Genomic DNA, 13,636 nt, shown 5'->3' with positions numbered 1-13,636 from the left:
AGCCTTTGTCTTTGTTTTTCCATTTATATGAGTGTGTATTGTATTCCCAATAATGCCTGATGGTGAATCCTTGTGTGTACAAAGAACTGGAATGTGCGGTGATAACTAAAAGTGTGTAAATGAATGTAGTAGTAGGTGACTTTTTGAGATAAGGTGTTTGTGCACCTGTTATGTTGTACTACAGTGGTGTCCAGAAAATGGACCTTTTTTTTAATGGTCTGGTCTCAGGTTTGTGATGGGGTTGAAATTAAGTCCTGGTGGCATCTCTTAAAGGCTTCATTCCCATGAGCTTGTTTTTAATCTCCAAACAGTTCCTTTCTAAAGTCAAGATTTTTTTGGTGAAATCTTCAGTTGCCACTGTGGATGACCCTATTGTGTGGATTTCCTTACCCACTCAGAGGCGTGACCTTGACCATTAGATAAAGGGCTAGTGGGAAGTTTGTTTTTCAGTGATGTCTGTTAAATAGCTCAAAATCGGTTTGGTTTTTGATGTGAGCTTCTATCGTTTGTGAAATTGAATGTTCAGTGGAGCACAACCAATTGAAACTGACAACATGATACGATTATAATCTCAGGATTCATTTGGAACGCCTAGTCGATCCACTGCCGATAGGGAATGGGTGGCTGAGCTGATAGCGTTTGTGACAACTGCTTAGCGGAACTATGTACTAATTGTTTGAAATGCCTCAAGCAGCTGCACCAGCCCTCAAGTTGAAATAGTCAGAACATCTGCAGCTGCCTTTCTGTACTGTGCAGTTGGTAGTCGCAGCCACTTGGGCTCCAGCAAGTTGCTGAGCAGTTTTAATTTCTATTGAAGCGACAATAGAGCCACTGCCTGCTCATTCCACAAATCTGGTAATCACTGATTTAGAACTTGTGGGCTTGGAATACCCTACATGTGTAGTGAGATTAGGTTTTTAAATGAACTGCGGTATAAAGTAGTTCTTTGGAGCGTTCTTTTTTGTGTTAGTTTTCCATACATAGGCAGTAATTTAGCAGCTAGTGTGGGTGATGTATATCATGCACTCTGTCATTCACTAGCTGCACAACTTTACTGGAACTAGCCTTTTCACCGGCCATTTCCTAATTCACTTTAGCATAAGACATCATCCCTGTTAAGGTTTGCATCCTTTTGGAATGAGTTCTCATGCGCACATAAGAAGTAGTTCAGAAGAGGCAGCAAGTAGTCAGGGCTACTTTCAGTGAAGGATGCAGTTGCTAAGAGAGCGTTTGTGAGTGTTGTTCCCCTGAAGCAGTCTTATCCATTGGGTGTGTAATTAGTTTGAAATGTTTGCACAGGAAACATGTAGTATTGCTTTGTGTTGAGAGACACAAGTACAGATGTTATCCAAGACTCTTGATCTACAGCTGAGTTTCTGTTTTTATCTGATTTCTGTATTCTTCTCAAATACCTGTGGCCTAATTACTAACTCCCGCAACTGTGTTTTAAAATTTAATTAGCATTACCCATTTGATGGGTTACTTTGTTCTTATGTCTGGACATCATTTTTCAGTGCCTGATCAGTATTTTTTTTTTGTTATTGGATTCAGAGTTGGAATAGTTTATATACTTATTCTTGTCTTGAAAAATAAGCTAGGAACAAGATTTATTTGTGATTATAGCTTAAGTAATTCAAGTTATTGCGTAGAAGGCAGTTGAGGCATGACCCAGGAGCACCCAGTGAAGTTAAAATCCAGCAAACTCTTGTTTGCCCACACAGTGTGTAACAAATATTTATTTTGTTGTGAAACTTTTAAGAACAAGAGAGAACCAGTTACCCATGCTTACAAAATAACATTTTGGGAAGGGATTGAAAAGCTTCTCCTCCCTTAGCCAAAATCTGTCTCTGCATGTCACAAAATGGGATGTTGGGGCAAGAGAAGTCCTGTCCTTCTCTTCACCTGTTTAGATGCTCCTGCGCATTCCTCAGGTTTTTTTGTTCACATTTTTATCCTGTCCTGTGTCCTAAAGGTTCAAGGATGTATACACTGTCTCCCACTTCTATCCTCACAGCAGTCTTTTGAGGTACACATCACTGATAAAGGTAAAGTTTCCCCTTCAGTCGTATCTGACCCTGGGGTACCACTGTAAGCAGTGATTTCATAGTCAAGCCATTTTTGTGGGGTAGTTTGCCATTGCTTTCCCCGGCTATTTTTTACCCCCTAGCTATGTTCTAGGTCAGTGGTTCTCAACCTTCCTAATGCCGTGACCCTTTAATACAGTTCCTCATGTTGTGGTGACCCCCAACCCTAATATTTATCCATTTTACAGATGGAGAACACTGATGCAGAGAGTCTTAGGCGACCCCTGTGAGAGGTTGTTCGACCCCCAAAGGGGTCCCAACCCACAGTTTGAGAACCACTGTGCTAGGTACTCATTTACTGACCAAGGACTGGATGGATGGCTGAATTGACCATGAGCCGGCTGCCAGGATATCTGACCCTCAGGGGGCTCAAACTTCTGACTGTGTGAGTGGCAGTGCAAGCACTTAACCACTACGTCACGCGGCTCCTCACTGATATGTACTAAACCACAAACCAAAAATTTAGAGATGAAATGTTTTTTTTTCCAGTGATGTTACATTTCTGTCGGAAAAGTGCAAATTAATTTGAACTGTGGAACTCATAAATATCAGTACTTGAAACATCCAATATGTATAGCAAATAAGAATAAAATTAAATTGGACTCTTTGAGCTGTGGCAGAATTTGATGGATCTACACCTTTGTTTTTAGGGTCCCATTACAAAAACATTATACAGATAGCCCACAGACGTCTCATAGAGGAAGGTAGGTAGCTTTATAGCGTAGTCTGGACAAATTTTGGTATCTGGTGATAGATATTTTAGTTCTGTTTTTAAGAACTGACAGAGTGATTTTCCGTGACCCAATAATGCCATGATTCCAGCACCAGTTCTGAGGTTAACAGCCCAATCCAGAGGGTGCTGAGGCCAGTGGAGGTGCCACATTGCCTCTCAAAAAGTTTCAGACTGTGCAGGAAGACCCACACAAAAAACCCCGGCTGCCTGAAAACTATCCATAGGGCAGAATGGACTTACATTACACTTTTATGTAGCGTAGGTCTGCGAGCAGGAAAGGTGGTTTTTCCTGGGCTGAAAGCCTGATGGAAACTGACTCAAGTCAGCTCCGCCCCCAGGAACACCCCTAGCTTGCCCCCAGTCACACCAGCATTCTCTGTTATGCTGGCCCGGCTCTGGAAGAGGCATCCTCTTTTGGGTCGGGTGCTGAGAAGATGGTTAAACTTGACTATCTAGAGTAGACTGAGGACGTAAAAGTTATAACCACAGAGCTGTACAGTGCCTGATCACCACCCTGTTTGCCCTCCCTGCCAGTGTAGATGCCGCTTTGGTGTGGGCTTGTACTGCTTCCAGGAATTGGTAGCACTGTAATAGCAGAGTTGCTTTCATTTTTAGCTGATGAAAAATGTTTTCTAAATGAAAAGACGCCTTTTCTGTTTGAAGTTGCCATGAGTGGAAGACTGGGAACAGTTCCAGCGTCTGCCTTTGTATTTATTGCAGTGAAATTGAAATCCTGCTTCAACATTTCAACTTTTTAAGATCAGCAAGTTTATTGTTTGCTTGGTTCAGAATTTCTTCTCAAACCAGAACCTGACTTTGCACTGGTAACAGCTGAGAGAGCGCATAAAACTGTCAGTGCGCCAAAAGGAAGGGCACCTCTAACAGTCTGAGAGGAAAGTTTAACTCTCTGCCCTTAAGATCAGAGGAAAGAATACAAATTGGCATGTAGATAAGAGGAATAGTAGAAAGCTAAGCAAACTACAGAATGACAGCTTCAATACAGAAGGACATCCTCTGTGAAGTCTTTGAGCTGTCACAATAATTCTCAGAAAACTGGGTCACCCTATTAGTGAGGTGTATAGATACAGCTGTTCAGATAAAGTAGCCACTCAGGTGGTCTCCAAATACACAAATATTAAATAGCATTTCCTTTAGTATGAGCTGGAATTGGGTATGTTCTGATACGCTTTTGGCCAAGTTGTGTTACTTAATAGGCTTAAGGTCCTTGCGAACCTCTCACTGCTTAAATGTCAATTCATTACTTAGGATTAAAATGCTGGTCAGGGGCTCAGAATGAAATCACATGACCACCCATGCAGTGTGCTTTGTCTACCAAATCTGAGTTATTCTTTTCTTTTATAGCTCCTATCACTATGTGTTTCATGAAAACATTCAGCATTCGTAAAGTTGATCCACCATTCGCCATGAAAAAAATAATGTGTACGTGGTAAGGTGGCAGTTTGCACAAATGATCTCCCTGCACGTACAGTGATGCATGAAGTGCTGGTAGTGTGAGATTGTATCGTGTTCCCAGTATTCAGCCTCAAAAAAGGGATGGAAATATTCAGAAATTGAAATGGTGGCTTTAGGGATGTGCTGTATAATACGTTGCTTGTTTGCCTGTTGCTTAGTTGCCTGTTGAGGAACTCTGCTTCTCTCTGGCCACAAGCCTACTTACCACCATCATCTTGAGGAGAAGACTGGCAATGCCTTTACTGAAACCACTGCATAGGCAAGCTGACCCAGGCGCAGCATTGCCACTGACATTGGAAACCTGGCTAGGAGCACAGAGCCTTCCATCCCTGTCACAGAAGAAATCAGAGCTGCTGAGGGAGTCAGGCTGAGGACTGAGGGTTGCTGCACCCTCTCCCAGCGAAGAGCTGGGATGAGAGCTGGCCCCAACAGCAGACAGAACAAGGTGGAGCTTCCCAACCCTAGCTGAAGATGTCATTGGTCGGCTCCAGGAGGCAGGCAAACAATACCATTCAAACTGATGCAACACGCGGAGCACGGCAGAAGAGGACTAACTGGCGCCACCTGGAGCAGGAGATGCAACAAGTTATGGACAAGAAAGGGGTTATGATTAGTCCAGGTGGGAGAGAGAGGGTGGATCCAGGGCTGGGAAGGACAGTAAAAGATAAGATTCACAATCAAGCCAGGGAGAAAAAAGAGAAGCACTGAGCCTCAGGAAAGGGCTGAGTGCTCCTCAGGAAACAAGGGTACCTCAATCTATGTCCTTCCTGTCCATTTCAGAGGCCTGACTCTTAGGGCATGATGGTGGGCTGAGTCAAGTCTGCAAACAAAAGTCTGCAAACAATAGTTCTTAGAATAGGAAAAATTGAGTGCTTGGTTCCACTGCCAGTATTGTGTTTCTGTGCTCAGTGACTGAATTTTGTATAGTTTGTCTTACGGTGAAATGTGTGAAGAGACTTCCTTGATAAAGGATTTAGTTTATTTCTAGTATTAAATAGTAAAGGTTAGATCTGAAGGTGTCTTCTATTCATGGAAGCCTGTCCTTTGTGTTGTACTAAAAGCGTTGGTTTGGAAAACTAAAAGCAAACGGTGCATAGTTCTCTTTACTTCCAACCTGGAGAACTTCTGCAGAAGAGTATCTTGGTTAGTGAACCTCTTGGCACCTTCTGTTACCTGGAGAATTAACATGACATAGCTTATCAGTGAAGATCATCAGCCAGGACAAGCGAGGCTATTTCTATCTCAAATCCACATCCAAATCCAGATTGAAATAGGCCTGGGTAATCCTCCTTCAAGACCACCCAAAGCTGCGTACCCATCAGTCACTAGAGTATCTTCCTCAAAAATGGTACTGGGCAGTAATTATTTAGGTCATTCAGGTCCAGGTCCATTTCCCAGGAGCGGTCTGACATCAGAAGGGGTCTGATATCCACATCTGAAGCTTCCTCAAAGAGATGTTAATTACTTCCCAGACTAGCTTGGCTGAGCACAACTAGGTAGTGTCAACTTCATTATGTCTCACCAACTGAAAATCATCCATACATGTGGAGCTGGCCTGTGCCCCCCGTAGCATCTTGAGATGGAATGAGCCAACTGCGGCATCTAGGCTGTGGTAGATGTGAGCCGTTTTTATCCACAGAATGCACTGAAAAAGAATCATGGCGATCCTGTTTGTTTTCTGAGCCTGCACGTAGCTTGAAGTAGAAACCTGGAAAAGCTCCAGTGGACACCATTATGTAAAGAGCTTTCTGGAGCCATCTGTGTGGAACAAATATTTTATGATAATAACTTTGGAAATATTTTAGATATTATAGCTGTTACAAGGTATTCAGAAGGTCAGTATTGTAATAGAGAACTAGAGTCAGCATGGTGCAGTGGCTGAAGGGTCATTCTAGGATGTGGGAAGCCCAGGTTCGAATCCTCACTCTGTCGCAGAAGCTTGCTGAGTGACCTTGGGCCAGTCGCACACTCACAGCCGCAACCGTGGCAAGGGTTTGGATGGGAGACTGCCCAGGAATACCAGGGGCATGAAGCTGAGGCAGGCAATGGCAGTTCCCCTCTGAACACCTCTTGCCTTGAAAACCCCACAGAGTCGCCATAAGTCAGCTAGGACTTGATGGCAAAGAGAGAGAGAGAGCACAGAAAAGAAATTGGAACAAGTTTCTTGATTCCCATTATTGACAACTTTTGGAAAGGTAAAGTGACCCATGTTCAGCATATACTATAATATGCACATTAGTTCTGCTCATTTGCAGTCTGTTTTTGCATAATGATTGCATGAACATGCCTGAAGCTCCCTTATATCATCAAACTATTGATCCTAACAAAGTCACTACTCTGACTGGCAGCTGCCTTCCAGGTTCTCCGGCAGAGGACTTTCACGTAACCCACTGTCTGATCCTTCTAACTGGTGATTGAACTTGCAACCTGAAGTCGTTACGGGTGGCAGAGGATCTCAACAAGCTTTTTCCAAGACTTTAACATTAAAACCTACAGAACCGGGAATATGAGTAGAGTGTGACAGGAATTGCTTGCTGTTGCCCTCTGATCCTATGATAAAGATTGTTTACATTTTATGGCCTCTAGTCTTCAGGAAACCTATGAAGCCAAGCGGCACGAATTCCTTGGAGAACTGCAGCGGAAAGAAGAAGAGATGAGGCAGACATTTGTGCAGAGGGTCAAAGAGAAAGAAGCATTGCTGAAAGAAGCTGAACGAGAAGTAAGTATACTTCCTTTCATGCTCTTTCGGTTTACTGTGGAAGCATGGGCAGATTCAATAATGTGTATTTAACAGTAAAAATTACAAAGAATAAACTTGCAGGAGGCAGAGAGACCAGCATATACAACTGGCACTGTAGGAGCAAAGCTGAGCAGGCCTACGCAGAAGTAAGCCCAGTTTTAGCCAATGTAGGTTACTCCTTGTTTTTTCTTCTGCTGGAGAGAGAAGCTGTGTTTAAGGTAGTAGCTTAACTCCTCAGCTTTACAAACTGTAGCAATAGAAGCATCACACAGAACTTTGGCCTGATGTGTTGTTCTTTTCCCTGTATATATGGCTCCGTCTTTGAGTTTGCCATGGATTGGATTTGCTATGAGCAGGATGACCAGATTCTAAGTTGGACACAAGTAGGATAGGGATGAACTCTGTTGAGGAGCAAAAGGCTGAGAAGACCACATGCTGATCACAGAGCTCCAGTGTGAACTTAATCCTCCTGGTGACGTTTTATAAGCTTCCAGTACAGAATCTTGCTTCCAGCCCAATACCTGTTTTTGCTATGACAGTAAAAGCCAAGTCCATATATATACTTCGGCTGTACTTGGGGACATATATAGAGAAAAGAAAGGGGTTACTATTGCTACAGTTTGGTTGGGGGAACAGCTGCTTCCCAGCTGCTGGTTCCTGGCTGCTCAGCCACACAGCCTACAAAATAAATTTGGAGGGAAAGCTTGGCCACAGTGGGATATGGACTTGATTCTCCTAGAGGGCTGTTGTGCACTAGGTCAGCCTCATGGTGCAGAGTGCTAGGAGCAAGCCCAATGTGCAAGTTTTCAGGGTGTACCGGGTTCGTGTTAAGTCCATGTATCTGGAACCTGTCAGACAGCATCTCACCCCACATGGCTTACTTGCTGGGAGATGTGTATGTCTGAAAAGGTGTTCATGAAGGAGGAGTAACACATCCACTGGCCACTGCTTGGGGTCTAGGCTGGCTACCTCCTCAATGGCCAGTTGCTCAGTTGGCTGTGGAGACAGGGCTGCACCAATGGGGGAGGGGTTTTTTGCAGTCTAAGAAGGCAGCTCTATGGGCTGCACCATAGATTTTAGTGGCGTAACTTTGCGCTAGAAAATGTGTGCGTTCCCAGTCCGAAAGGGCTTAGGGAGCTGACTGACATCAGCCCTACCCCTAGGCACTGGCATGATCCTCTAAAGCAAAGGTGAGCCACCATGACAGCTCGCAGACACCCCTTTGTCGCATTCCCATGCCACTCCCTGGCGCTAGTGTATATGCCCTGGCATTGTCATAAATTCCTGTTACACCAACACAAGTGGCATTAATATTGGCACCAGGGTCACTTCCTCCACATCCTTTGGATTGGGCTGTTAGTGGCACTGACATGATGGATTTCCTACTACTTTGCCCTGACTTTTGGCTAACATACATCTGTTTGACTGAGAGAGAGCAATCCAGTTAATCATTTCATTAAAACATTGGTTCCCTTATCACAGTGCTGTCAGGCATCTGTCCGCCTTTTCTTCCACACTATTTGCTGTGGCAAGAAACTATAAAACTGTGCAGTGCGGCATACAAGCGCTTGAACTCCAGGGGAGAAATTTTCTATCGATACAACATCTCTCTTGCTATTTTCTGTGAAAACAAGAAGCAAAAGAATGGAAATACCAGATACCTTTACAGGAAACATTACCAGGGTAAACATTTCAGTTTAATTCTGAAAACGGCTTCCCTGAAACTAGTAGGCTTCTGTTTTGTTAATCAGGGTGAGATTATTTATCTTTGTGAAGGGCCAAATCATTTTGCGCGCTTTTTCTTTTTTGTCAGTTTGTTCCAAAAGTTACAGCATACTGTATATACTCATGTATAAGCCGACCCGTGTATAAGCCGAGACACCTAATTTTACCACCAAAACCTGGGAAAACTTATTGACTCGCGTATAAGCCGAGGGTGGGTGCAGCAGCTACTGGTAAATTTCAAAAATAAAAATAGATACCAATAAAATAAAATAGATATAGTGGTACCTCGGTTGGGGTTTGAGGAAGCCCAGCCAGCAGGGAGGAGAGGGAGCTCCTTATTTGGGCAGTGACATCAGGGGGAGTCACTGCCCAAATAAGGAACCCCCTCTGCCTCCCCCTGATGACACTGCCCAAATAAGGAGCTCCCTTTGCCTCCCTGCTGGCTGGGCTTCCTCAAACCCCAGCCAGGTGGCAGAGGGATCTCCTTATTTGGGCAGTGACTCCCCCTGATGTCACTGCCCAAATAAGGAGCTCCCTCTGCCTCCTGGCTGGCTGGGCTTCCTCAAACCCTCTTGAGGAGTGCCTCGAATGGATTAATTGGATTTACATTAATTTCTATGGGAAATGGTGCCTCAGGGGTTCTCCCTTCACCCTCCGAGGAGGGCAGCAACAAGCAGCTTGTGCAGCCGCATGGAGGTCGTCCTGGGCCACGCCCCCAGCCTTGGCAGAGGCCTGAAGAGCCCGCCGGCTGCGGGGGTCTCCTCTTCGCCCGCATTTTTCAGCCTTAAAACAGGACTGAAAAACTCGGCTTATACGCAAGTATATATGGCATCTTGTTTTGGGGTATGATGAGTGTTATTTTTGAGATCACACATTAAAGTATTATTCAAGGTTCATTCTACAGAGAAAAGTTCAAATGTTGTGGAATAGGTTATATGCCCAACATGCCCAGATGAATGATGTCAAGGTTTGACAAAGGATCCAACAACAACTTCCTTTTCATGGCTGTAAATTGTTGACCCACAGTCACTGTTTCATTCACTAGGAAAAATAGATTAAGGGGAACCAGAAATCCTTTAAAGCATTGCCATTTTTTTGACTTGTCAAAGACGGGACATTTGTTATTGGATATTCCCTACATGGTATCTCCCTCTCATAAAGGTTAGTCATTGGTGGCTATTAACCATGCTAAGTAAAGGAACCATCCATATACCAATGCAACACACCTCTAACTACCAGGGCAACTGCTTGGTCTCTGCATGAAGCATTATGCTGGACTAGATCAGGGGTCTGCAACCTGTGGCTCTCCAGATGTTCATGGGCTACAATTCCCATCAGCCCCTGCCAGCGTGGCCAATTGTAGTCCATGAACATCTGAAGAGCCACAGGTTTCAGACCCCTGGACTAGATGGACCACTGGCATGATGCAGCAGGGCTCTTTTTATAGAAAATGCTTGATAAAAATTCTGATCTGTGTTTGCCATAAAAGCTTCTTTAAGACATTCAGCTTATGAAAAGGTTATGTCGCACTTTTGCACAAACAACAATAAATCTTATGAGTTGAGGACAGAAATTGTGGAAATTAGTCTTCACAGTATCCCAGGTGGATTCAATGATACACTGCCACCTTGTGGTGGAATTGAATATTTTTTTGCACTTTTAATAGTTGCAGGTGAAGTTTGAACATCTGAAACGACTTCACCAAGAAGAGAGGATGAAAGTAGAAGAGAAAAGAAAGCTTCTGGAAGAGGAAATCCTGGCATTCCATAAAAGAAAGGCCGCCTCAGACATACTGCAAGGGCAGGCATTTGTCTCTACACCCACTGTTACTTTAAAAAAAGATAAGGATCGCAAGAAGTAAGTAGTCTAGTCCATATGGTTTAGGACTTAATAGTAAAAAGAAATTCAATTCAGACAAACCTTTTAGACAGTATTAACATATGAACTACTAGCCGAGTATGTTTGATTGATAGTTATTCTGTTTTGAATTGTTTTGAGATAATCTTGTTATTTTCGAGTGCTTTTTTGAGAACTCTCTTTATTTTTCCTCCCTAAGGGATCAAGGTTTTCGACTTGAGCTCCTGTGTTTTGATGTGAGAGATCAGGAAGTTGTGAATATTCAGGAAGCGAGAGAGAGAGAGGCGTTAGAAAGGGAAAGGCTCGCTCACAGGGAATACAACAAATAGTATTTGGAAGCAATATATAAAGGTTATGTGGTTAGGGTATGTTAGTCTTCACAGATGCTGAAAACAGAATTGATACTTAACCAATGATATCTTCATTTTTGCAGATTTTGCATCTTTTTCCGTTCCTAGTAACTTTACTGAAATTTACCACATAGTTCTTAGTTTTCTAGTCATGGTAGAAAATACTACAGGTCTATGACTAACCTTGTGATTTGTGAAATGGAATGTGAAGATTGTTGCATTTCCTGGGCTAGATCCACCCAGCTTTTTCTGCTGGTACAAATTGGAGGAGAACGGTTCTCCCCTCCCCCACCTGAGGCTCATCTGGAAACCATAAAACCTGCATGGGTGAAAAACTGGAGAGATGAGGGAGGAGGGGAATTTGGGGTGATTGAGTGAAAAAGAAGGCTGGATCCAGTCCATGGTTCTCCTCAAAATTCATTAATTATTAAGGAGTAAATTGCCTGGCTGTCAGCTCAAAACAAAAACTCCGTTAAAGACTCTATAGAGGTATATATGCTTTATGCAATATGAAGCACAGTTCCTAACAACTTAAAAAGGAAATAGAAAGTTGTAACATGGAGTTGGTTATAAATCTTGTATGCACAACCAGTGATTAACTGGAAAAATAAGATTTGTGTCCTTGAATTCAGAAGGTGTCAATAATAAGAAAACAGATAAAACAGTTTCTTCAGAAAATTAATTTTATTTGTACATTACTGGAATGAAAAATTAATGATGCAACTTTTTTATTTTCTTTGTTGTAAATTGATATTTTTGTTAATTTAGTATTACACATTTGTATTACAAAACATACACAGAGTATAATTTGTACAACAATGGAGTTATTACCATGGTTAAAGTATGTGTGTATGTATATTTTAAAGAGTACCTGCTAAAGCATATTAGATTCAATTAAGGGTGAGAAGATGGTAATAGTGTATATCAGAATGAATTCAAATCATGAGAATGGGATTTGTATAGCCCTCTTCCAGTTCAGTCTGGTTTGCTTTTCTCATGTGGAAAGCTAACGCATTTTACCATAGTAAAGTAAAACCATGTGAAACTGAGTTTTGGATTTTGGGAGAGCATTCAAACATGTAAACCCCGCCTTCTATCTGAAATGGTACTGTCATTATAATCGTCTCATATTTCTGAATGTTTGAGTCAGTGGCCTTTTATAAAAGTAAAATGGATTTCTTGAGACAAAACTTTCTGTACTCTAAATAGCTTTTCTTTCATGGAGAAAAGAACAACTAATATGCTTTTTTCTATGTTTGTTTCAGCTCTGGCTTTATGTGAAGCTGAAGTTATGAGAAGAGCTTGTTCACAGTAGTCTATGATGACTTGGATATTCCCCGTTTTCATATTAAAAGCTAACTTGAAAACTGACCACTGCTTAACAAAGGCAAAATATATTAAACTGTGTAATCAATAATGCATACTGTAAGTTGATGTTGTATTAATTATATTTAAATGGACTTTTTAAAAGAAGCTGTTGATATGCACTTAAGACTGTACTCCTGGCCAAGTCACATGGCACTTTAAGTGCAGTGCCAGAGATCATTGTGCCATTAAACCGTGTTCATTCCACCTATGAATGCTGTAGTACAGAAGTATTCAGTGAACGTATATTGTAAGCATTTCGAAGGACCTATTGGGATATGTTTACTGTACACCATTTAATGTTACTTTTGAAGCATTTACTGAATTGTATGAAATATGTAAACCTGTTTAAACAACCACTTTTTTCTGACAATACTTTTATAAATGCACTTTCTAGTTTTGTGATAATGCTAAGTTTTCAAATTAAGATGGATCATGGTTCCCTCCAGTACTTCACTATTCATGCAGGTGTAGCTGTCACTCAAAAGTACATATTGAGAGCCAGTGTGGTTAAAGAGATGTGTTCTGTTGGAGCAGTTTTTCATGATATGCTGCCCATAAAATGGACGTTAGGATTTTTAAAAGAATGCCCAGTTTTAATGAGTGTCCTGACAACTTAAATTCACTTTTAATGTCATACAGGAAATTCCCTGGCCACTTTCCAGTTTCAAGACTTTGCTGTCTAAAATCAAATGGTTGGCTTTCAAATCACTGAGAACAGTCTCAAATGCTGCAATCCTATGTATTTTCACTGGGGAGTAAGTTCTTTTGATCTCAGTGGGGCTTGCTTCTGAGTAACCTTGCACAGAATTGCAATGTAAATGTAACCGTAACTTTTAAAGTTGTCATACGACTTCAAGTAACTGATAGTTTAAAATAGTTGCAAATATTCTGCTGATTCCTGTTTACTAATGAACAACAGCTGCCTCTGTAATTCTCCTAGGTTTCTGCACTCCTGTTTGTTTTTTAAAAAATACGTATTCAACTGCATTACATGCTGAATAAAAGAGGTGCTTGATAATTATTTAGTAATGATTGATGTTGGTATAGTGTTGTTGCCGTGTTTTGGTTTCCTGTGCAAGTACTAATTGAGCACACTGCTGTACCTGATCCACTATGATCTTGAAACTAGGAGTATGCTCACATTGGGGCTATCACATTCTAGCACCAAAACAAGTGTGCACACACCCACACGTACAGAAGGAGGATGTGTTACAGGAGAGAAGACTGTTGATTGCTGGTTTCTACCTAAATCTTGGCTTTCATTCTTTCATCCAATGGAAAGAAGGTTTAGCACTTCTTTTCCTGA

The 13,636-nt window shown here is 42.0% G+C and overlaps 1 protein-coding gene across 7 annotated transcripts in view; it reads left to right on the top strand.

Moving 5' to 3' along the window:
- Positions 1 to 13,348, top strand: part of SEPTIN10 (septin 10) — a 46,907-nt gene extending 33,559 nt beyond the window's left edge. For 4 of the 7 annotated variants that reach the window (XM_048495287.1, XM_048495286.1, XM_048495284.1 and 1 more), the window contains exons 9-11: positions 6,877 to 7,009; positions 10,422 to 10,612; positions 12,228 to 13,348. In XM_048495287.1, the coding sequence (XP_048351244.1) occupies positions 6,877 to 7,009; positions 10,422 to 10,612; positions 12,228 to 12,243 (340 nt within the window). In that variant the 3' untranslated portion in view covers positions 12,244 to 13,348. The other 3 variants (XM_048495291.1, XR_007244375.1, XM_048495288.1) reach the window with 3 other exon arrangements.
- Positions 13,349 to 13,636: the final 288 nt, after the last annotated feature.

The sequence above is a fragment of the Sphaerodactylus townsendi genome, linkage group LG04 (genome assembly GCF_021028975.2).
Source record: "Sphaerodactylus townsendi isolate TG3544 linkage group LG04, MPM_Stown_v2.3, whole genome shotgun sequence".
Taxonomy (NCBI): domain Eukaryota; kingdom Metazoa; phylum Chordata; class Lepidosauria; order Squamata; family Sphaerodactylidae; genus Sphaerodactylus; species Sphaerodactylus townsendi.
Note: the sequence above shows the minus strand (reverse complement) of the source record. Positions and strands in the feature narration are given on the sequence as shown.